Below are 26,243 nucleotides of genomic sequence, written 5' to 3'. Positions count from 1 at the left end.
GATCTCAAATCATATTTCCACAGCAAAATGGTCTCGCGTATCTCGCAAAAAAAGCAGCTACAATGTTTGGCATACACCGAACAATATTAAGGGATAGGCTAAAGGCAAACGAAGGTAGTAAGCCGAGATTGGGTCGAAAATGCGTTTTTTCTGTAGAGTAAGAACAAAATTTAGCAGAGCCTATCAAAACTATTTTATGGCATCACTACAACTGAACCAAAACTAAGGAGACTGGCTTTCGAATTGGCTGAAAAACATCAAATCAAACACAACTTTAGCAAAGAGACCAAGTTGGCCGGGATAGATTGGTTAAATGGGTTTATCAGCAGGCATAAAATTAGTTTATGAAAACCGCAAGCCACTAGCTTGAGCAGGTCAAAACATTTAATAAAGACGAAGTTGATTTGTTTTACAAAAATTTAAACACTGTAATGACTAAGTATAACTTTCCACGGAACCGTATTCATAATATGGACGAAACTGGAATTTACATAATACAAAAACCGGGAAAAATTCCTGCACCAAGAGGACAGAAGCAAGTGGGAGGAGTTACGAGCTGGGAGCGTGGCAAGAATATCACTGTAGTGTGTGCCATGAGTGCTTCAGGAATATATACGCCCCCAATGTTTATTTATCCAAGGAAACGGATGTCACCTTTGTTGCAGCGAGGAGGACCTCCTGGAGCCATTTATAGATGTTCACACAATGGGTGGTCCAACGAAGATTTATTTTTAGATTGGCTGAAATATTTCCAGAGAACCACTAAGTCAAGTGAAGAAGACCATGTCCTTCTGTTAATGGATAATCATGGAACCCATATTTCTTTGCCATGTTATGACTTTTGCCGTTCAAACCACATTCACGTTGTGTCGCTTCCACCCCATTCCTCGCACAGACTTTGGCCCTTAGATGCATCTTTCTACGGACCCTTTAAGAATGCGTTCAATAATAAGTGTGATAATTTTATGAAAACAAATTTTTATCAAAAAATCACTCCATACGATATTGCTCCGATATTTAGCAAAGCTTACTTGAGAATTGCTACCCTTGACAAGACAGTGGCAGGATTCAAAGCATGTGGAATTTTTTTGTTTCAACCAGAAAAATTCAGTGAACAAGATTTTGCTCCTGCTCATTCAGTCATAGAGCAAATAATTGTTGAGGACAAGGAGGAACATTCTGAAAGACTCAATGATACCTCTACTAATGAAGCACCTATTAATGAAAATCCTCCTGAAAGTCCTGCTACTGCTATCGAGATTATTAATCGTAGTCAATTGGGAACATCGTCAGAAAAAGTAGATTTTTTAAAAAGCATTCTCGACATTTCACCAATGCCATCTAACAGGACCGATCCTAAACAAAAAGGTCAGGATAGAAAACAACATTCTATTATCCTGACTTCGACACCAATGAAAGATATCCTGCAAGATGCTAAAGAAAAAAAGAGAGTTAAAGCAAAAAGCGAAAGTAGTGAAACGAAATTTTACAGATTGCGAAAATAACAAAAATATTGGAAAAAGAATCGAAAAAATCGAAACAAAAGAGAAAGACGTTTATATCTGAAGACGAGCTTTCTAAGAATAAAAAAACAAAGAAAATGAAGAAAACTATCAGACCAAAATACGATTTTGATGAAACATCGTCAGAAGATTTTGATGATGACAAACTTTGTGATGATGATTCAAATGATGATATCTCCCTACCCACTGTGTTTGCCGATGAGAAAAAATGTTTAATTTGTGGAGAATTTGAAGACACTGAACTTTGTATCGCTGTACACTTTGCTCGAAATGGGCTCATTCTCAATGCAGTGGAAAAGACAGTGCCAAAAATTATGTTTGTGACTTCTTTGCTGAGCAGCATCTTAGGATAGTGATTTTTTCTAAGAATCTTATAAAGTAACTTGATGTTCTTATTGTAGTTAGAAGGGTGACAAATTCTTTTTATTCTGTTTTTCAGGCCTTTGATGATGTTAATCTTCTGCTCATCCGGATGATACGAGTAAAAAATTTCACATTTAGAATAAAGTTCTACACCAAACTGGCTTATACCATCTCTAGCCGATCCTTGACTTGACGCTTTCCCGAAAGTTACCTACCAAATAATTATATATATATATATATATATATATATATATATATATATATATATATATATATATATATATATATATATATATATATATATATATATATATATGAGAGCCAGTGCGGCCATGTCTTTTGTATATGCAGTTGAAGTGCGTACGAAGTTATTAAATGACAACCAAGCCTGCCGTAAGGCCAACATTGAACGCTTCACGTGGATTTTACTATGGACATAAATATGGGTAGAGATTTAAAACAAAAAGCATTAGATTGATTTTGCATCGAGCATAGCTAAAAATAAAACGCACCTATCAAAATTTGTTGCCGATTTGACTAGGGAAATCAATTTATCTAATACTACTGAAACCATTATCTTCAGTTCTTTCTTGTTTACTTAATATGGCAAATTTGTTACTTTAGATTTAAACAGATATACTATTTGCAGTAGATTTTAAGTGAAATATCTTTTCTCATCCTCTAATCGATGGTAAAAGGGTTAATTTAATTACTATTGGTATATACGGCACTTAATCCGTTTAACTGACGTTGTTTATTCAATCAATGACGTTTGGTTTGTATACTCACTCTTGTATACAGAGTGAATTGTATACAATTTTGAACTGTATTACTGTAGTACAATTTTGAACTGTATAACTAGCAAGAAATGCTTACCATACGATATATTTTGATAACTGGTTTACAAGTATGCAATTCCAAATTGAACTGAACAAGTTGGCTATTCCCTCTGTAAGTACGGTGCCTCCTAGCAGATTGAAAGGATGTAATTTCTCTACCGACTAAGATATGAAAAAGAAAGGAAGGGGGAGTTTCGAAGAACTTGTCTATAATAAAGAAGGAATCACCCTTATAGAAGTCCAATCGTATGACAACAAGCCGGTGCATTTACTGAGTTCGCTTGTAGGCACGAATCCTACAAGTTAAGTTCAAAGATGGGACAAAGCACAGAAAGAAACCATTCTTATCGATTGTCTTAACATTGTAACGTTTTACAATAAATGTATGGGCAGAATGGAGTTAATGGACTCGTTGATTTCTTTATATAGAACTAGGATTCTTCTAAAAAGTGGTACCTCCGCATTGTGTTCCATGTATTTGATTTAGCAGTAGTTGTAAATGCTTAGTTACTTTATAGAAGAGACACCCAGTTACTGGTTATAAAAAAAAATGATGAACTAAGTGTTTTAGATTTCAAAGCATATATTGCCGCTTGTCTTTATCAAGAGGGTAAAGAGAGGCTCAAGAAGAGGGGAAGGTCCAGTATATCTATGATCGAACAAGAAATAGAGCAGAAAAGGAAAAGAGGACCTATTGCTTCTCTACTGGAGAAAAACATTCGGAAAGACGGAATAGGCTATTGGCCTAAATTTTCAGAAAAGCGCGGTCGTTGCAAGAAACCGGAATGCCTAGCTCTGCCAAAAGTAATATGTGAAAAATGTAATCTAAATTTGTGCTTTACGCCTAATTCTAATTGCTTTGTGGACTTTCATAAAAAATTTTCCCATTGTAACTTGAGAGTCATAAACCCTATTAAAACAAAAGAAATAAAGAATTAAAAAATCTTTAAACATGTTTTAATTTGGTCCTACCCTGGAAGTATATACCAGTAGAAATTTTTTTTGCAGTAAAAAATAAAGTCAGGGTTAAAACATTATTAACCAACCATTTCTTGTAGATAATTGAATAATCGTCATTTTATTTTAATTACGACAAAATGAATTGTTTTAAAGTGATAAGCAAGGAAAGTAGAAAAAAACCGATATTTTTAGTAATTTTTAAATATTTATATTAATGTTCCCGACCTATTTGAGAGGGAGGATACGTCAAATAATATTACACACATCCAAATTTAGTAGTTTTTTCATAGATCCGCCCTGATCTATTTGAAATTAGTGCCCAATTCGTATTGTTTGCAGACTCAGCAAATTTGATCTGCTTATAAACCATTTTTAACATCGATTATAAATGAGAAGATGATTACAGTATTATTCGATAAATTGTTTTATTAATTTTTATTATCATCTTCAACGGTTTGCAGTGTTTCCTTTTGAATAGAAGTTTTCGAGGTGGATTCAACGCTTATAATTTTTTCCGTGTTTTCAGCTTCAACGTCATGTTTTTCGGACACTTCGTCATCTTCTTCTTTACTGGAATTACCTTTGCCTTTTTTTTCTTTTCTCATCTTTTCTTCCATTTCTTGAAATTTAAGTGCGAGGTATCTAAAAAAATACAAGTTTATTTTTAAAATGTACAATTTTTAAATGCTTGTAAAATATAATGAAGAATTTAAATATTGGTACAGAAATGTATCAATTGCTGTTTTATAAAACAAACAATCCAAAAATCTATTGACTTACATCAAAAAAGTGCGAAAAAGTTAACATCAACAAATCAACATTAATTGGGCACGTAAGGACATAGCTGCGTTGCCTCTCCTTCTGTACACTAACCCAAAATAGGGAATAGCCGCGAGGTGTGCAGATGAAAAGGCAGTATAAATGGACACAAATAGCTGCAACCTTCAAGGTCATTCTATCCGGTATAACGAGGAATGACGACTCAGCTGTCTGAAAGTGCGCGAAGCGTAAACATCCATTTAGTCAGCATTGAACACTAATTTTTTGCAACGTTGCCAGATGTAACGTCAGAACTTCGTAATTCGTAAAATATTTTTTGTAGCATTTTGATAACAAAAACTAAGACGTGAAATAATTTTTTATTAAAATGAATAACGTAAGTACCGTAAAAAATTAGATTGCCAGATGTAACGTAAGAACTTCGTAATTCGTAAAATGTTTTTTGTAGCATTTTGATAACAAAAACTAAGAGGTGAAATAATTTTTGAATGAATAACGTAAGTACCGTAAAAAATTAGATTTTGAGTGCATAAGCTTGTAAAATCCTAACTCTGTTTTAACATTTACGCAACGGGAAGCAGAAGAAAGAAGTAAAGGAAACGGCAGCCTTAACATGAAGACCAATGAACACAGTGTGGTCCACAACAAAACAAATAGTAAGTAGAAGAAAAGATCTGGATAAAAAGTATGATAGCTTTAATTTACACAAAAAATCAAAGAAATGACAGGTTCTCGAAAACGTACAAGAACGAATATCCTTAAAAATGATAAAGGAGATATTATTACTGATATGCAGGAGAGATTATGTCACTGGACCAATTACATCCAACAACTATTTAATGATGAAAGAGAAGAACTGTCATTAGAAATCACCGAGGATACCGGACCACCAATATTAAGAGAAGAAGTCATCTATGCCATCAAAAACACAAAAGAGGGTAAAGCTACAGGACCAGATGATGTGCCAATCGAATTAATAAAACTCATTGATGAAGATGTTATTGATGTAATGGTTGAACTCTGTAATCTAATATATCAGACTGCCACAATCCCCAGACAATGGCTGCAATCGACCTTTGTAGCAATTCCCAAAAAGCCAAGTGCAACAACTTGCTCAGATCACAGAACAATAGCTTTAATGAGTCACACACTTAAAACATTTTTGAAAATAATTCACAGCAGAATTGTTAAAACTCCTGAATATGAAATTAGTGACACACAATTTGACTTTAGAATTGTTATGAGTACAAGAGATGCTTTGTTTGGCTTGAATGTGCTGGCTCAGAGATGCATGGACATGAATCAGGACATGTACTTATGGTTTGTAGACTTTGAAAAGGCATTTGAAGGTTCAACATAAAAAGCTTGTAGATATATTAAAAAGCAAAAATATTGACAGACGTGATATGAAAATTATATCTAATTTATATTGGAATCAAACTGCCAAGGTGAGAGTTGACAACCAGTACACCCAAAAGATCAAAATACAGAGAGGAGTCCGCCAGGGTTGCGTGCTTTCCCCACTACTTTTCAATGTCTACAGTGAAGCGGTATTTCAAAAAGCGCTCTCAGACTCAATAAAAGGTATATCTATCAATGGAAAAGTTTTAAATAACTTACGTTTTGCAGACGATACAGTAATAATGACGGATAAAAACAATGATATACAGAACGTAATGCAACGCCTTAATGAGCGCTGTGATGAGTACGGACTGAAGATAAATTTAAAGAAAACTAAATGCATGACCATTACTAAATCTGCACATGCAAATCTCCAACTGACTATTGAAGATATTGTAATTGAGAGTGTTAATAACTATAAATACTTAGGAACATGGATAACATCAGATGTAGACCAAACCAAAGAAATTAGGACACGCATTGAAATATCACGTACATCATTCATTGAACTTAAAAAGTTTCTTTGTTGTCAGGATATAAGGTTAGAACTACGCCTGATAATGCTTCGATGTTACGTGTTCCCTACTCTTCTTTATGGCTTGGAAGCGTGGACACTAAAACAAGTCCATCTGAATAAGTTGTCCGCCTTTGAATTTTGGTTTTACAGAAGAATCCTACGAATATCATGAATTCAAAGAATGTCAAACGTGGAAGTAACTAGAAGGATAGGAAATGAGGCGGAAATAATATTAACTATCAAAAGACGAAAACTTGAGTACTTAGGACATGTGATGAGAGGGCAAAAATACGCATTACTACAACTTATTATACAAGGCAAAATCCAAGGAAAGCGAAATGTGTAAACGTCAAGTGATTGTGGAATCTACTCGTCTAAAAATATGGAGGATTAGTAATCGATTAATAAAAATCGACTAAAATAATAATCGATTATTATCGATTGTTCTACGACGGAGATGAAAGTCTTATAAAAATTCAGAAGATTGTTGCCGACAGTTTGGTTTTTTATAACTATTTTATATTCAATGAGAATACTTTATTTTTGATTACTTGTTATTGTTTGCCATGGACTTTTACCTTTCAATTAAAAAAGTACGTTGAAGAAAGGCTAATGCGATAAAAGAGCTGATATTTACTTTTAAACAGTTGATTGGAAAAATAATAAAACTGTATGTAAATCATGAATTAAATTTAACGGATCAAAATGAGTGGTTTATTTATTTTGCAGATTCAAACATTTGAAACAGTTAATCAATAAGTTACGTGGAAGATAATACATCTGTTAATGCTAATTCTGTTATTTTCCGACAAACAAGTTGTAACCCGAAGTGGTAAATCATTATTTGCAAACTAGTCACTTTCGCCTTTAAAGGTATTTATTTGGGTTAATTAATGCAATTACACGATACCTTTAAAATCCCTTTTATAAACTAGTACGCTAGTACCGTCTCTAGAGTTTTCCCCAGGTGTTTTTCAAAGTAACCAGCTATTTTATTAGTAAATCGGACAAAAAGATAATATAACAGTTGGGTCAGAAAATATAGCTACAGATATTCAACTGCGACAAAGCCGGTCCCAAGCCCGGTTGAGAAAGGAGGAGGGTGAAACAGCTGACTTTAGATCTTGGGGTACTCACTGATGCCGATATGTGGGGATCACAAATACCAAGAAACGTCTCAAAGTATAGAACAACTAACACATAGTCAGCAAATCCTATCTCAGAATGAGAAGGGTGAGGGCGAGTCTCCAACGCTCAAAACCTGGGCCACTCGGCTAAGGGTAGAAGGCCTCTACAGAAATCTTTCCGGTCCACCAGGATTGGAGGTTGTGGCGATGGGCCTGCTCCCCATCACACGGAAAAAAAACTGTATTGCAAAAAATCCTAGAAAGAAAACGCCGGACGGTCTTAACGGAAAACGACCCAGCTTACGAAAAAGGTTAATGAGTTTTGGAACATGGAATGTGCAAGGTATTCGGACTAAGCTTGATGAGGTGTAAGAACTGGGAACAAATAAACGAAAGGCTAATAAAAGTTGAGATGAAGCTAAAAGGACGTGACATAGTGGTAGTGGGCGCATATGCACCTTCTGAAGATGAAAAGGACAAGGTAAAGGATAAATTTTACGACGAATTGACGGACCTGGTAGAGAGTATTGGAACTAGGAAGGAAGTAATTCTACTAGGTGACTTAAATTCTAGAACCGGAAGAAAAGTAAATAGCAAAGTGGTCGGTCCATTTGAAGAAGAAAAAATAAATAAAAACGGTGAGAGATTAATAAGTTTCTGCGATCATATGAATTTAAAGATAATGAATGGATATTATCAGCACAAGGATATTCATAAATTCACGTGGATTCAGCCAACGAGGAATTTGAAATCAATAATCGATTACTGTATATGCAAAGAAAACTCCACAATAAAGGATAATAACGTTAGAGTCCATCGAGGAGCAGAATGTGGATCTGATCACCATTTGCTTAAAGCGTCACTACTATTTACATTTAAAGGAAGCCAACGACAATATGAAAACGAAAGTTCAATGATACTGCAAGACATTTCAACAAAGAGATATAATCTACAAGGTTTTGAAAATGAGTCTACCCAGTTTCTGTATCGAATGAGGTTGAATCTGAAATTGCACGATGTTACTCCTCACCAATTAACACGTATAACGAAATTATGAAAGCTCTTGATGAAGCTGCAATGAAAGCTATTGGAGAAGTGGATAGCATAGAAAATAGAAATGAATGGTGGAATAAAGAAATAGAAGATTGTGGGGAAGAAGAAGAATATGTATAACAAATGGCTAGCAACAAAGGACCCTTACTATCGATAACAATACAACAGCTTAAACAAAGAAGTAAAAAAAGAGGTAAATACAGCCAAAAATGAGATGTGGAATAAAGCCTGCGATAACGTAGAAAATTTTATGGGTACAGCAAGAAGTAAAGAAGCCTGGAAAACAATTAGAGGTAGTAGAACAGATAGAAAAGAATGCAGTAGGTTAACTCTAATAACCCCAGAATTATGGGTCGAATATTATGAACAAATGCTGACAGAAGATCGAACAGAATTCCAAGATATTGGCTACCAAAAATATGATATTTCCTACCGCGAAGAAACTGAAATAACACCAGAAGAAATTAAAAAACACGCCAACGCTATGAAAAATGGAAAGGCTCCAGGACCGGGGGGAGTACCCATTGAACTGATTAAATATGGCCCTGACAAACTATTTCAGCTATTGGCTTATACTTTTAATTTATTCTTGAGAGAAGGAGAGCTACCCCCAGAATGGAAAACTGCATATATCAGCAATCTATACAAAAATAAAGGCGACAGAAAAGATTGTAAAAACTACCGAGGGCTTAGTGTAACCAACTCAATCTGTAGAGTCTACGGGAAGATAATTAAAAGCCGAATTGAAGATTGCTGGGAAGACGCTGAAGATAAGAGTGGCTTTCGTACTGGTCGTTCTTGTATAGACAATGTGTTCTGCCTAAAACACACAATAGAAAAGCGTTTGGAACATAATATGGAGACACATGGTATTTATTGATCTTCAAAAAGCGTATGACAGTGTCCCATTAGCCAAGCTATGGCAGGTGCTAGAAGACAAGAATATTCGACCAATTTACATTAATGCTGTAAGGGAGTTGTACGATGATATGACGAGTGTAATAAAGATTGGACAAAAAGTGACAAAAAAGATAAAAGTGATCAAAGGACTTCGCCAAGGCTGCTGCATTGCACCTACACTCTTTAAGATTTATTTGGAGGGGTTTTCGATATTTGGAAAAGAAAATGTGAACCTATGGGTGTTAAAATTGGAGACCATACACTGTACAGCTTGCATTTTGCTGATGACCAAGTAATACTTGAAGAAGATCAAGATGATATCCACTACATGTTACGAAAAATAGGTGAAGAATATACTAAGTGGGGCTTATCAATTAATCCATCAAAACCAGAGTACGTAGTAGTGGGAGGTGAAGGTAAGCACTTAGAACTAGGAAGCAAACAAATTCAAAATACTGATAGCTATAAATATCTCGCTGTAAACATTACAAACAATGGTCGGAATACAAAAGAAATAGCTACTAGAATTGGTCAAGGAAATTCAGCAATACGTCAACTGAATAGTATACTTTGGAATAACCACATCACCCGAAACACAAAAATTAGGATATACAAAAGTATCATAGAAAGCATTGCTACATATGGTTCAGAGCTTTGGGTAATAAATAAAAATGACGCATCCAAAATAAAAGCAATGCAAATGAATTATTGGAGAAGATGTTGTTAACTCACTAGAAGAGATAGAGTAAGGAATACTGAAATCAGAGAGCGTATGGGCATATACATTGACGTCCTGGAAACTATAGAATGCAAAAGGCTGAAATGATATGGCCATGTAGAAAGGATGAATGATAAACGATGGCCAAAGAGAATGTTACAGTGGATCCCCACCAACCGCAGGAAAAAGGGAAGACCAAGAAGATCGTGGAGATAAGAAGTAAATGGTGCAATGGAAGATAGGGGTCTACAAGTAGATGACTGGAACGATCGCAAGCGTTGGAAGTTAGGTTGCGAGAAACGGCGGCAGCTGTAATAAACTCGTTATATATATATATATATATATATATATATATATATATATATATATATATATATATATATATATATATTCAACTGTATTAGGTAATATAAAAGCTTCTGCACTTTCTTTAAATTTATTAACACTGTAGCATTTGTAAATTTATTGGAATCCCCTCGTATATGTGATAAATTGAAATCCCCATATATATGTTTGAAAAATCGAAGAATAATTTTAATGTTTCTCAGTTCCTATCTTACAAGTTAAAATACGCAAAAAGTATTTTCAATTCCTTCTTAGGTCGGCTCGAGTTAATATAAACAATTTTATAGTTTGTTTATATTTTACAGATGTTACTTCCTCGGTATTTCTTTTAATGTTTTATTCGAAATGCTTGATATTGCGTTTTCTAATAAATAATTTGCGTTTTAACCATCGTTTGTTTATTCCAACTTATGCGATCAATTTTTAAAGATAATTTCGTCACTCTCGCTGGAGCTGCAATCCAGTCAAGAGTGATAGGCTCCAGCGTTATGTCCAAATTCACGTCGAATTTGTGGTTTTCTGTTTTTTGCTTTTTCCCTTTTCAGGGAAATCTTCGTCTTGCGTTATGGAGGGCAATTTTAGTAGCAGTTAATTAATTAATGCAGTCTAATTCTACCTGTTCCTGTTTTGTAAGAGGCAGAGTCATAGGTTTTGTGTCCAGTGCCGGCTTCGGCCTCAAATGGTCGATCCAATTCGCAGTGTGAGATGCGGTCCTTTTGTTCGTGTGTTCATATCCAGAGTTCAACTCCTGTTTCCAACCTCAGGAACTTAAAGTGTTTTTGTGAAATCCAGGTAACTTTTTTTGTGTCCAATTTAAAGTAAAGATATATATTTTTTTAAAATAATATTTTGCTTTCGTTAAAATTTAAAAGGATTTGTTATAAATTATAATTAATAAATTGTAAAATTTTAGGGTTTGACTTTAGCTTGACTTTTTAAATTTAATGTTAACATATGACAGCTCGTTTTATTATTTTCGATATTTATTTGTTTTGTTTGTTATAAAAAAAGGTTAATCTCTGTGCGGTAATATTTGTAAGTGTTTGTAGTATCTCCAACTCCTGCAGTTTTTAAACGGATGACATATAAGATTTTTCTGTATTTTTTGAATTGTAACTATTCATATAGTATTTTTGCATTGTCTTATTTTTGTAACTGTTTGTGGTAAGACACAATAAATGTTAAATTTTTTTCTTAACATTTTGTTTATTTTTCTAACTAACCCTTTTTTTGAGTTTTATTTGAAAAAGATATTGTAGCGAGATTAAATTTCGCCTACGTGACCGGTATTCTCTCTCGTACTCGATACACCGCGAAGCTTCTGGAAGAGTATTAGAGATGCAATGCAACCGTTACCTGGGCCATGCCGAGAGCATGTTCGTAACAATATGTTTTGCATTTCTGATAATTATTTCCCTAGTTACTGTAATGGTAAACTAGTTGTTGTAATGGTTATAATTAGGCACCTCGAAGTGGCGCCCTTTCTAAATTACTGGAGGTGTTTCCTGTTTCTTTTTGTTTTGTTTGTCCCAAGAGATTCACGTTAGTACCCCTTTGTTTAATTTTTTTGTAGTTTCCCCAATCCGACCCCTTGTCATTTACTTACCCACGACCCCAAGCTCTCCTAACAAACCCTGAGTGCCGTTCGCACAAGTAGGGTTTATTTTGCTTGCCCTATCTTCGCCCCCAGTAATTTCTATCCTCAATCTTCTACCCCTTATGATAATACCCCAGGCAAAAAATATATTTCGTTACAACACCTGATCATTTTCTGATTCTTTTTGCTTGCGTTTGATTTAGAACTTATCATTTTCGCATATTTTTCATATTTATATTACAACGTTTATCATCATCAGCCGTTTTGAGTCCACTGCTAGACAAAGGCCTCCCGTAAAATTCCAATGCATTCTATCTTAAGCACCCTGAATCCAGTTGTACTGAATGCGCTTGATGTCATCTGACCACCTTGTTGGAGGACGTCCTCGATTACGATAAGCATCGTGTCTAGGTCTGCATTCCAGAATTTTCTGCGTCTACCTTCCATCTTTTAATCTGGCAACATGCCCCGTCCAGTTCCATTTCAATGTTTGGTATCCTTTGAACTGCGTCAGTAACACCAGTTTTTCTCCTAATTATTGTATTTGATACTCTGTCTCTGAGGGATATATTCAGTATTGACCTCTCCATAGCTCTCTGTGCCACTTGTATTTTATTGTATTTTATTACAACATTACAACGTCATAATACTACAAAGAAGGAGCCGGCAAATTATATAAATGTACCTGCTGTGTAAATTCTGAGAGACTGAAGCTTCTTCACTTTTTAAAATTTTTCACTGCACACCCAGAACTCACGTTTCTTCACTAATTTAGGATAGTGTACTTCCATCCACCATAAGGCCAATAACACACGCAGCGGTTTAACGGAAGCATTTATCAAGGCCGTTTTCTAGACCAGTGGTCTATTTAATTTAACAAGTTTGTTTAATCAAAACGGGAGTTTTCAGTTACTTCAGAAAGAAATAGAAAAATTTCACATTATTGTAGTTTATGGAAATGAGTGATGAAGAAGAAAAACAAAACGTACTTCAATAATTTGTTCTTTGAGTTGAGGAGTCATGAGGAGCAAGTTTTTAATTTTACTGCTGTCGTCATCCCTTCAGAAGCAAATATGTCGCAAATTTCCTTTCAGCATTGTTTTTTAATAATTCTATTATTGTATTCTGATCTTCTCATGTCTCATAAAGCGGGACGCTTCTCTACCTTCCTAATCAATTTGTCAAAATATATTTTTGGCATTTTCAGATAAAAATATTGAAGAAAAAACAAACAGAAATCCAACAATTGTTAGAAAACCGCTTTTAGAGAATCGATACGTATGGCAAGAGCAATAAACCGTAACTACTAATAGTCAGAATACCAACTACCCGTATTTATTGCCTTCGTCGACTATGAAAAGGCGTTTGATAGTATCAAGGTGTGGGCCATAGAACAAACTATTAATAATTGTAGAATAGTTTCGAGATATAGGCAACTAATACATAATATATATGAAAATGCAACTATGATAGTACAACTAGACGAAAATACAAATCCCATCCCCATTAACAGAGGAGTGAGACAAGGAGATGTAATATCGCCAAAGCTTTTCAACCTAGCCCCAGAAGACGTTTTCAAAACTACAAATTGGTCAACCTATGGCATTAACGTTAATGGTAACAAGTTAAACCATCTCAGATTCGCTGATGACATAGTTATTATAGCGAGCACATTCGAGAAACTGCAAATTATGATGGGGGAACTAGCAGCCAGCTCCCAATACGTCTGCCTAAAAATGAATATGAAAAAAACAAAAATAATGACAAACACAGATGACCCCAGACGTATCACTATAAATGGCAGTGAGATAGAACAAATCCAGGAATATATCTACCTAGGCCAAATCCTGAGACTTGACAAAGAGAACCAAAGTGCGGAAATTACTAGAAGAGCAAGACTAGCATGGGCAGGATCTGGAAAACTTAGTTGGATACTTAAGAACCGCAAAATACCCCAATACTTGAGGAGCAAAGTGTTCAACCGATGCATCCTTCCTATCATGACATATGGATGTCAAACCTGAACCCTAACCAAGGCAAAAATGAATAAACTAGCCACAACAGAAAGAACAATGGAAAGAGCAATGTTAGGTATACGACTGTCAAATAAAAATAGGAACGATTGGGTAAGATCCAAAACAAAAGTCGAGGACATAGCAACAAAAATTGCCAAACTTAAATGGAGCTTCGCGGGCCACACTGCTACACAAAAAGACCAACGTTGGAATACTACAATACAACATTGGAGACCTTACGAAAGTAAACGACCAAGAGGAAGACCACAGATGAGATGGGTTGATGACATTAAAAGAATAGCCGGAACAAATTGGAAATATGTTGCTTAGGATAGAGACCGATGGAAGGAGTTGGGAGAGGCCTATGTCCAAGCATGGACGATAGAAGGCTAAGAAGAAGAAGAAGAATAATAGTCAGGGAGTTTTGAAAAACGAGCCGGGAAGTCGTCCCAATTATCAACCGACTCGGTTTCAAAACCGTCAGGCAGCGCACACCGCTCGTTCTGTCACTACCCATTCACTCAACATAGACAACCTCTCGATTCAATTTTATTTTTGGTAAACGCTCCGGTCAAAATCGCCGCGTGTGTCATGGCACTAATACATAACTAACCGGATGCTCTTCCTCTCGAGCATTTCTAAGATTTGCAGTTTTAAGATTCTAAGATGTCCATAAGAAATGCGTAGCAGAGTGATTCACCTCATTATCTAGACCTGTGTGAAAATTGGGGAGCTTCTATCCTCACTAGACTCTAGATACCATTGCTACCACTCTAAATAGAACTATTGAAATATTGTATATGCTTCAAAAAGCCACTTGTATTTATTGAAGGGTTAGTCTGCAAATAAATTTAATAAGCAATTGTACAAATTATTAAAATTTGTAAATAAATAGTGTATTTAGAACGAACCGTGAGTGAGATTTTTATGTCATAGTATACTAATTATTTATATTTAAATAATACTTTACATTTGTAAAAAAATAATTTACTTACTTATCTACTAACGGTCCAGTATAATCCTCTGGAAACTTAGGAGACAAGGGTATTATATACTTATAGAGCCTCTCATTGAGTACGTACAGCTGAGCAGTAGAAGAGCACTTTACGTTGTACCACCAGTCACATGTTAGTGCAACTTGACTAAATATGGTGCCGTTAGGACACAAGAAAGAAGCTTGTCCTCCATTTAGATCACAGTAATGCCAAACCTGTAAACATAATAAAACTAATATTAGTAAACTTACTTACGTGACTTAAGTCATGTTAGATATGCTTGTGCGACCTAAAAACTCTATCCCTAGATCTGAGATATAAGACGATCTTTACTTTACTTTATCTCTCTGCTTCCATTACGAAGCATATTTTTTTTTTTCGGTTTTTTATAGCGTTTTCCGCCTTACGGTTCCCAGTTTCCAGCTACGTCGGTCATTCCATTCGCCAGGGTGAAGGTTTCTTTCCGACATTGCCTTCTGAATGCCGCCCAGCCAGGATTGTTTTGGCCTTCCTCTCTTCCTTCTTTCCCTTGGCGTCCATTTTAAAATTTGGTTTGGCAGCCTGTCGTCGTCCATTCTTTTCACATGACCATACCAGATCAGTTCTCTCCTTTGAATTTCGTCAATGATGGTTTACTTGACTCCCATTATATTTCTGATATGGTCATTTTGTATTCTATCAAGCCTTGATTTTCTAGCTTATCTTCTCCAGAAGTCCATTTCCAATGCAAGTAGGCGTCGCTCAAGGGATTTAGTAAGTTGCCATGTTTCGCATCCATAGAGCACTATACTTTTAAAGATGGAGTTAAAGAGGAGATGCTTTCTTTGATTTGATAGTTCTTTTGACCATAGCATCGGGTTTAGGCATCCTATCACCCTTTTTCCTTTCACGATTCTTTGCTCTATCTCTTTTTCGGTGCGCCCACTCTTGTTGATTGTTGTTCCCAAATATATATATTCCTCACAGTTCTTGATTGTTTCATGTTCGTTGACCATTAGATGTTCTACTTCATTCCCGATGCATAAGTATTGCGTTTTGTTTCTATTTACAGAGAGGCCCCATTCTTCATATGTTTTAAATAACCGTCTCGTCATGAATTCTAAATCTTCCTTGTCTGCTGCCACTACTACTTGGTCGTCCGCAAAATGTAGAGTGTATAATGTTGTATCGTCGTCAAGTTGGATCCCCATTCCTGAACATGATCTTCTCCAGTGTTTTAGTGCTTACGACATCCTTGTCGTAAGCCTTTTGTTACTGGAAATTCTTCTGATAAGGAGTTGTTTAGTTTGATTTTTGATGATGCTTTATTGTATAATTGTTTGACTGCGGCGATGATCGTGCTATTTAATGAAGATCGTTCAAGAGACTGCCACAGCTTTCTCACAGGAATCGTGTCATATGCTTTTGTGAGATCCACAAATAAAAGATGTATTTCCTGGTTTCTTGCAACTTTCTTTTCATTCAGTTGTGTTAGGGTAAATATGTGGTCTACGCAAGATCTTCCAGCTCTAAATCCTGCTTGCTGTTTAATTTCATGAGGTTCGTATTCTTTCTCAATCATGTTTTTTAAGATTTTACCAAACAGCCTGCTAAAGGTACTGGTGACAGAGATACATCTGTAATTTCCGCAAATATCTTTTGGACCTTTTTTGTGAATTGGAGTAATCCATGCTTCTTTCCAACTATTCGGGATTTCTTCCCCATTTAAGTATCTTGTGAATAGCACTTTAAGATAGCTTATTAGTTTTGGTGTTCCGTTTTTTAGAAGTTCTGCTGGTATGTTCTCCGGCCCGGATGCTTTGTTATTCTTTATCGATTTAAGCGCTTGTTGTATTTGTTCTTCTTCCATGTTTACATATTCACCTTGTACTCGTATTCGTTGAGGTGAGTCAGTATTATAAATATCTCTGTCTTCATTCAGTTCCCTTGCGTAATGATCTTTCCATGTATCTATCTGGATGGGCTGTATTCGACTTTTATTTGATGTGTCGGTTTTCAGGGTTTTTATTAATTTCCATGCCACTGATGATCGCGCTCCTCCGATGTAACAGTCAACTTCTTTACATTTTGCAGCCCATGTTTCATTTTTGTTGTTCCTTGTCATATCTTTAAATATTCTTTGCTGTTCTTTGTATATTTCTTTATCTTCAAGATTCTTAGTGTTCAGCCATCTTTTGTACGCCATCTTTTTGTATTATTAAATATGCTAATTTCCGTTAAGGTAGAATAAGATCAATAATTTGTTATTCTATATGTACATAAATACATAGTGTTTGTGATTCACATGCATATTTTTTTTATAACTGTAGAGCTCGAAACAGTTAGAAATATATCAATATTTCAATATTCCTCAAATATATTAAAAATATGCGTTATTCATTATGTTGTTTCAGTCACCAAATAACCTTGTATTTTAATAAAAATTGTTACATATTAATTGTTTAATCCTACCTAGAAATGTATTTTAATGTTTGATGCTCTCGTTTGAATAAATTAAAACATTTTCACGTGTTTGTACACATTTGTAAGTAGGTACTCGTGTTTCGATAAAATTTGTTCTATACATTTTGAAGGACTTTTAACTGTTTCAGCATGTTGTAAAGTTATAATATTTTATCGAATTTTATTGTTTGAAAAATAAATTATTTGTTTGTTTTAATTTAGTTAAAGCAGTAATTGAAACGCTGGAAAATCATACTAGCTGAAAAAATCAGGGAGTAATGAATAGTAATTTAATTAAAGCAGTAATGCGTTTTATCTTCCATCATTATCATTAAAAATTAAAAAAGAAAAGTCAACAGTTCTTCGCGATAGGTTATTTATTACTAACCACACATTTGTCTCAAATACAAGATGTGGCAAAAGCATACCAGTGCATTAAGACAATGAAAAATATATTGGGCAAAGAAGTAACTAAAACGCTAGAAAAAAATTATTTAACCAAGTTCATATGAAATAGGCTTAGAGTGAGAAGACTCATTGTGTTCTAAATAAGATCGTGATATATTAAATCATAGATTAATTGAATGTATCATAGAAATTGGTCTTGTACAATTTCTGCGATTAATACAAAGGAGTAACGGGTAGTACTCAACTACAGTTCCCAGTAACTTTAGGGCTGGACAACCCTGCCCCTACTCCAGCTACTTTTTTGATCCTAAACTCTCCCTGGGAGAAAACAGATCCCAATCCTGTACCCACCTAATCGTTAAATATTCCTGACAGAGGGCAGTAGCAACCGGAAGTACCAAGATAAGGCACGTAGGATATGATCCTGGACGGCTTATAATTGGATTTTCACAAACGCAGCTGTATCAGGGGAATGGTTGTGATACTGCGATGCAATAGTGCATGGGAATCCATTGAGTTATCATTCCCAAGAAAGATGTCTAAGAGAATACTTCGGATGTTGCCACGCAGTCCGGGTGACGACTGGCGCTACCTTTAATCCAGATCAAAGAGTGCGAAATTGTCTAAAAACTGTATTTATCTAAATTACATCCAACTAGAAAAAGCAGCTGGAGAAAACCAAATACTTATAGAACTGTTACTACTAGTGGAAGATGATAACTTGGAAGTATTAACAGATTTGTTCAACACAGTGTACGATATGGGAATAATACTGAAAGATTGGTCTGAAGCTATTTTCTTGTGGCATTTTAAATTAATTACTATTTAAATGGGAATAAGCCAGAATTAAAGGTTAAAATACGTTTATTGACGTTTCAATTTCCACTTCGGAAATCGTTCTCAATTATTAAATATTATAAATATTATGTAATATAAATATTAATATTATAAATATTATAAATCGTTAAATACTGAAAGAGTGGCTATATTCAGCGTTTATGACCATGCCTAAAAAACAAACAGAAAAAGAGTTCTTTGACTATCGAACACTGAGACTGATGAGTTATACTTTAATAAATAAGAGAATCAATGAGAATATAGAGGAGGAGATTACTAAGATTCAGTTCGGGTTCTGAAGTGGAATGGGTACTCGAAAAGAACAATTTGTCACCAACATACTGATTCAGCAATGTCGTGATGTAAAAGTTGGCCTAGACTTGTACTTTGTTAACTACGAAGTAGAATAAGATATGAGAAATTAATAACAATACTTATAAATAAGCAAGAAAACTGGAATACCTAGGCCACAATCTGGAAAAGATTTAAGGAAATAGATCTGTTATTCAAAGGAAGAATTCTTGATTGATTTGTTCAGAGCAGCAAGATTAAAAATAAAAACTGCTATTATGATTGCCAACCACTGTAGGGAAATGGCATTTTAAGAAGAAGAGAACAAATCCACAAGTTTAGATAAGAAACTAAGCTTGGATATCTGAAATAGGCTTCTGTATGAATTTGATGCTTGAAAAGTTATATTATGAGATGCTTGGAAGCATTTAAAATGTACACAACACATAACGTATGTATTGAGCATCATTTGACTTCTGACCATCTCAGGAAAAGGTGACCACAGTTAAACAGGAAGATGATAATGATCAGACTTCCCTGGAAAACCTTAAAAAGAGCCAAAAGAAAGGTAATGTTTTAAAAATTATATGAGAATGGCTTTAAAATATAAAGTAAGAACTATTTGGCAGATAACCAAATATAGTATAAGAAAGTACTGGGATGAATGAAAATCTCTGTACCTTTTCAATAATAATATATCAGAAGTACGCATAGTTCACAATTGGTAGTGCCAAAATCCTACATTAAAAGCATACTGTAAGACTAAGACAGCAGTCGAAGAAGAATCACAATAAAGTAAAGTTGCTTATTTTTATTTCTTTACTTAAATTACAGATGACAAAACAAAAACTTTTTTCTGTAAGCAATTCGTGAATAAACTGTTTTGCGACCAAAAACAATCTGAAACATATTAAATTTTTTCAAGTTACTCCGCAGGGTGTAAGACCAAAATAACAGCAGATAAATTCAATATGAGCATCTCAATGAAAAATGTACCAGTAATGATTTGTTTGCCAAAACCCGCGCGATGCAAAATAGGAACAATCGAAATCACATAAATCACCGAGGGTAGCAGCAACCAAGCAGCATAAATTAATAACTTTTTTAAGAGTGGCACTATCGAGTAAGAGCAACATTTAAATACTATAAGGAGCACGAAAGAATCGAAATAAAAATATTAAAAACTTTTAGGAAAATATGCTTACGTGATATAAGAGAACTGGAAGTGAAGGGTGAAGTGAAATTTGTTAGCGCACGCAAAATATTTTAAAGAGACTGTGTCGACAGGATGCCAGAAGAAACATGGGGAATATGGTTTAGAAACTTAAAACCTAAACATGCGAGACCAATATCCTAGTACTAATATTCGAATATAAGACTGTTGGTACTCTGGTTCATGCTACTCCCTGATCAAATCTTCTCGGCATTTGGAGAAATTCTACGGCTTATGTGACGGCTTATATGCAGAAAACTGGAAGCATTTGAGATGTGGCTATATTGGAGAATGCTTAAGATCCCGTGGACTGACCGAGTCACAAAGAGGAGGTCCTCAGAAGAATGAATAAGAACCGAGAGGTACTGAACACCATCAAATCACGAAAGTTACAGTTCTTCGGACATATTATGCGAAATGAATCCAGATATGCTCTCCCTCAAGCCATCTTGCAAGAAAAAATATTTGGAAAACGAGGTCCAGGAAGAAGAAGAACATCTTGGTTAAAGAACCTTAGAATCTGGTTCAATACATCTTTTCCGCGCTGCTTCAGATAAGATAAAGATTGCCATGATGATCGCCAACATTCGTAACGGATAGGCACATCAAGAAGAAGAATATGACGCCACAAGAGTTTCAGAAATATTGCGAAGAAAAAAGCGAACTATGTATGTAAGAGCAATTAGATTTTAGAGTTAGTCTAATACATGCATTGTACGGTTAAATAAATAAACGTTATACATTCGTTGTATTTTAGTCTTAGTATTAGAAGAGTTCAAATACATTAAAATAAACATTATTCTATTACAAACATTGACTTACCTGGCAGTGTGTATCAGGATCTCCAAAGAATCCTTTGTATCGTTGAGTCTTGCAATTAAAACTTGTTTGTGGTATACTGGACAAAGCTGGGTAATCAACACCTGGCTTTCCTGGAGTTCCACCTTCGTCAGTATCTTCTGGATAAATCTCGTTGACGCTTAAACCAGCATCGTTTTCGATATCGTCGATATACTCGGGAGCTACTTGCTCTTGTACCACAATGGGTTTGCCTACTTTTGGCTGCTTCTTCAAAGCGTTCAAAATTTTAACTAAAGTTTTTATACTGTTGTCAATATTGTCAGGGGTAAGAGTTTTTGGTAAAGTATTTGTAGCTTGGAGATGTTTTAAAATAATAGCTAGGTTGACAGAATTCTTGGAGGGTTTTTCGTACTTTGGAGCTTCGACATATTTTGGAGTGTCTATGTATTTTGGAACTTCTTCGTATTTTGGAATCTCAATATCTTTTGGATTTTCGACGTACTTTGAAGATTCTATATATTTGGAACTTTCTTTGTATTTTGGAGCTTCCAGATATTTGGGAGAATCTTCATATTTGGAAGCTTCTATATATTTGGGAGTTTCTTCAAACTTTGGAGTTACTGCGTATGTTTCAGCTTCTTTATAATGTATTTCTTCATACCGTGGATCATCTTCGTACGTTGGAACTTGTTCGTATTTCGGAAAAGGTTCATACTCCTCATATTGAGGAGTATTTAATTGATATCGGTTTTCGTATGGATTTTTTTCGTAGGAATCTGGATTATTACTTAAAATAGGTTTTCTTTGTTGAATAATGACAACTTGTTTATTTCTGTTATCTGGTGGGCTTGCTGGTACAATTATAAATGGCTTCTGGAATTCTTGATATGGCTTTCTTTTATAGTTTTCTTGAGGTATACTAGAATAAGGTATTTCTACGGCTATTTGTGAGTTTATGTATGGTTTATTTTGAGGAAAATTCTTTTGAGTATCATATTGATAAGTGTCGATGGATCCAGTTGGTATATCTATATTTGTAGCAGTGTAGGTTTCTATTGTCGTTTTAGACGGTTGTATAAGTTTATGCTCGTTATAAACTTGTGGCTTTAGTAAAAACGATTGATGGCTAGAGGGACGTTTAATTTGAAAGTAGGCGGGTCGTCTGTAGCTTTGCGATAGTTTCAATTGAGCCAATTTATCGTATATTTCGCTGAAGTTTGGAACTTTGTTTTGAGTTAACGGAACGTACTGAAATTTAACTCTCTGCGGGGCAGACATCATCGGTTTAAAAGGCCCTGGAATTGCGTTATTGACAGAAAAAGGAGTAAACTTCAGATTATGGTGGTACACAATATCCGAGTTTTGTTCGTTGTACACGGGGTAAACTTTTTTCGGGGCAGTTGGAGGATATTTCTCATAGGTAACTTGGTTTTGGTTTCCAGATTGGTAAAAGTTAACGTATGGCAGAAGTCTCTTTTGACGTTCGCTATTTGTTAGTGTAACGTTGTTTAGTTCTAGCGTACTGTTGGTCGTCATTGTGGTTGCCATTCTGTGTATGTTGCTTTCTTCTGGTTTATCATGATGGATTGTAGTTATTTGGAATGATCGCTGAAGGTCATCTGAAATATAAATTAAAATAGATTAGTATATTTTGATAAATTATATATATATATATATATATATATATATATATATATATATATATATATATATATATATATATACAGGGTGAGTTTTCATTCCATTGTGGTATAGTTTGTTTCACGAAAAATGGTTGAGTGCTTAATGGTTACCTGAGTTGATCCTATTGTGTATACAAGAGTCTCTCAATAAACTACCGAAGTACACAGGGTCGCACTTCAGAAAGTTTGTTATTTAATATATTTCATTGGTAGCTGTGTAATACACGATTATAAAAATTTATTAAATTATTTCATATGGTATTTTCAGGTTGTTCAAGTGAATATAAGTACTTGATAATTGAACAATTTTTAACATGAAGAAAGTAGTTTTTTTGTTCTACGTGAATAATTGTAGTATCATCATCATCAGTGGTGCTACAGCTCTAGTTGAGCCTTGACCTTCCCCAGTCTATTTCGCCAGTCGTTTCTGTTCATCGCCAACCGTTGCCAATTTGCCGCGCCGATTTTCCTTGCGTCCTCGTCCACACCGTCCCTCCATCTCAGTCGTGGTCTGCCTCTACTCCTATTTCCCACTAGGACCGATAATAGAGTTCGTCTGGGTGGGTAATTTTCATTTGCTCTTGACACACTGAATAATTGTAGTATATGGATCTAAATTTAGAAAGGTACTTTCCCTTATACTTTTTACAGGCTTGGGACTGTCTGCAAGAAACTGGCGTGTTTAAAAGTTTTTGCTCTTCCTAATCGAATATCGTTAAAAATGTACGGTAATAATAGTTCTATTTACAGTATATACATACAAACGAATACATAATGTACAAAAAATAGATGAATTGAAAAAAAATATACCCAAAATAACCAAAATATATTTATGAATTCCTAACTACCTAATTCTGTTTCGCTGTCCATGTCCTCGACCAATGCGTCACAAACATATTTTAATTTTAATAGAAAATGATTTTAACACTTCTAAGAGTTAATTTTTTAAATAACTTTCTTCAAAATATATATCGTTTTCTAACAGGTAGTTTTGAATTTCAATTTTCGTGTTATTTGCACTTGGAGACTTATGTAATTGACGACTGTGGTAACTTGCATTGTCCATTATTATCACACTATTTTGAGGAAGGTTAGGTATAAGACAATTCTTAAACCATTGCTCAAAAAGCTCTGCCGTTGTATTCTCATGGTAGTCCACGCAGGAGTCCTTAATCTTCTTTGCAAAAAGCCATAAGGCATTTGGGACCCAAGCATTTTCTGATCCTGCATGTAAAATTGTTATTCTTTTCCCTTTGTTTGATGCAGCTTTTGTTTGACACCTGTTGGAAGAATCGGACCATCCTTTGGATGGTGTTTCATGAGTGTCAAACTATGTCTCGTCCAGATAAATTATTGGTCGATCTTCCGTACGGTACTTTCTTATGGAAGTTATATATTCAGTACGCCACTTTTGTAAACGATGGGACTCAATAAGCACTTGCCTTTTGTCAATTGTACGATATCTGAAGCCCATCTTAGACAAAATCCTCCAAAGACTAATGCGGCTACAGTTTATTTGTGTATCATCGTTAGTAAGCCGTTGTTTTAAAGCATTTAATGTAGGTATCCGTTGCTCTTCGTACATTGTGTAAATTTTTCGTCTTATTAAGTCCTTATCACTTTCGTCAATACATTTGGTAGAACCGGCATCCTTACGCTTCCTTCTTGACTTATTGGGATTTGATGTAATTCTTTTCACTGTGGTTAAAGGTATTTTCGTTAAATCAGATATTTCACTGGCAGCAGTATTAGCAGTAAGTCCTCTTGTAAGTAAAGAACTATATATTGTTTTTACGATTTCTCTAGCGTCAGCAGATAAATTTTTTTTCTTTGCTGGAACACTGGAAGAAGCACCATCAATTTTTTTCCACGGACGCCACATAATGCTGTTTTATAGATATAAATAGGTATAATACTGGTAACACTTATAACACTTTCAACTAAATGAAACAAAATGTATATTTAAAAATTTCTCATCGGTTTTATATACTTTTACAAATTATACAGAATAGAGGGAACCTGTATAATTATTCCAGGAAATACTTAACGATCAACAAATTTATTGTGGTCATTAAAAGATCAACCATTGATAGTGAAACTTATTGTTAAAATGTTTACAACTTTATGAAATAAAATGTATTCTAATTGTTTTTATAATGTTATACGATTTTTTAATCGTTTTTATATTACCAGGAATTTATTATACAAACAAGATAACGACAATCCACAGTAGCTTCAATTTTACCTGAATACTTACCTGCTCAACTAATGTTGACTAAGCTGGGGTACTTGCGGTCGGGTTTTATTGCAATCATTAAGCACTCAACCATTTTTCGTGAAATAAACTATACAAGATATCCAAAAAACTTATTTAGGAAAAATGAAGGAAATGATATTCTCCATACTTAAAAAATATGTGGAATTCTACAGGGTGGTTAATAACTACGTAGTATACCAAACATACAATTTTTTAAATGGGACACCCTATATATTATTTTATATTTATATTCCTCTTCGCATTACTATACAGAGTATTTAACAAGTAATGACAATTTTTATTTTGAAATCCTTATGAACTAACAACAACATAAACCATAATAATATGTAATTAATGTAAGAATTAATGTGATATTAAGAAAATAAGTCTAAGGTAAATGTTCAAAATGTCCACCTTCAACGTACATACAAGTTTGTAACCGATATTCAAATAACAGCCACATTTCTTAACATTTGTAAGTCAATTTTATTAAAAGCTTCTTTTATTCTATTTTTCACATCTTCTGGCGTTATTGGAGGCTTTTGTATACAAAGTCTTTTATATAGCCCCACATGAAAAAATCAATTTTGGAGAATTCCGGTGATCGCTGTGGCCAAACAGTTGGTCATCCTCTACTTATGCACCTCTCAGGAAAGTTATTATTTAGATGATTGTGAATAGGTGGTGAATCTGGTGAACTGAAGTACTATCGTGTCGTGTAAAAACCACATTCGTTGTCGAATTAAGCGGGTCATTTTGCAGTAGTATTGGCAAATGATTATTTAGAGAATCCAGATATATGGCCCACTCACACGACCATCAAAAAAATGTGGGCCAATCACATAATCGTCAACAATACCATTTCAAACGTTTACAGACCACCTTGTTTGACTATGAGTGTTAACAAAATAGGGATTGGTTGATGCATAGTAATGAAAATTATGCCGATTAACCATTCCATTTTTGTGAAATGCAGCCTTATATTCAAAAAGCACACAATCGAAAAAAAAATCGATCTATATGAAGTGTCTGCTGAGATCATTGACAAAAACCATGTTTATTATAACATGAATCTTAATTTATACATTCTTTGCATTTATAGATCACCTGATTCTTCCACGGAACTATTTTTTTAGAACCTATTAAATTTGTTAGACGACCTGCTCAATAAAAGTAGAA

At 34.7% G+C, this 26,243-nt stretch overlaps 2 protein-coding genes across 3 annotated transcripts in view; one reads left to right on the top strand and one right to left on the bottom strand.

The window, feature by feature from the left end:
- The first annotated feature begins 470 nt into the window (after positions 1–470).
- LOC140448716 (uncharacterized) lies at positions 471–1,505 on the top strand. Its single transcript, XM_072541829.1, has one exon. It carries the CDS (start codon positions 471–473, stop codon positions 1,503–1,505), a length of 1,035 nt encoding a protein of 344 aa, XP_072397930.1.
- Positions 1,506–2,197: 692 nt separating this feature from the next.
- LOC140447217 (uncharacterized) overlaps positions 2,198–26,243 on the bottom strand; it is a 202,225-nt gene continuing 178,179 nt past the window's right edge. For both annotated transcript variants that reach the window (XM_072539734.1, XM_072539735.1), the window contains exons 2-4: positions 21,147–22,744; positions 15,134–15,348; positions 2,198–4,327 (exon numbers count right to left, since the gene is read on the bottom strand). In XM_072539734.1, coding sequence (XP_072395835.1) covers positions 4,114–4,327; positions 15,134–15,348; positions 21,147–22,744 — 2,027 coding nt within the window. In that variant the 3' untranslated portion in view covers positions 2,198–4,113. The remainder of the gene's footprint in view (positions 4,328–15,133; positions 15,349–21,146; positions 22,745–26,243) is intronic.

The sequence above is a fragment of the Diabrotica undecimpunctata genome, chromosome 8, assembly GCF_040954645.1.
Source record: "Diabrotica undecimpunctata isolate CICGRU chromosome 8, icDiaUnde3, whole genome shotgun sequence".
Taxonomy (NCBI): Eukaryota; Metazoa; Arthropoda; class Insecta; order Coleoptera; family Chrysomelidae; genus Diabrotica; species Diabrotica undecimpunctata.
This window is presented reverse-complemented; position numbering and strand designations above follow the sequence as displayed.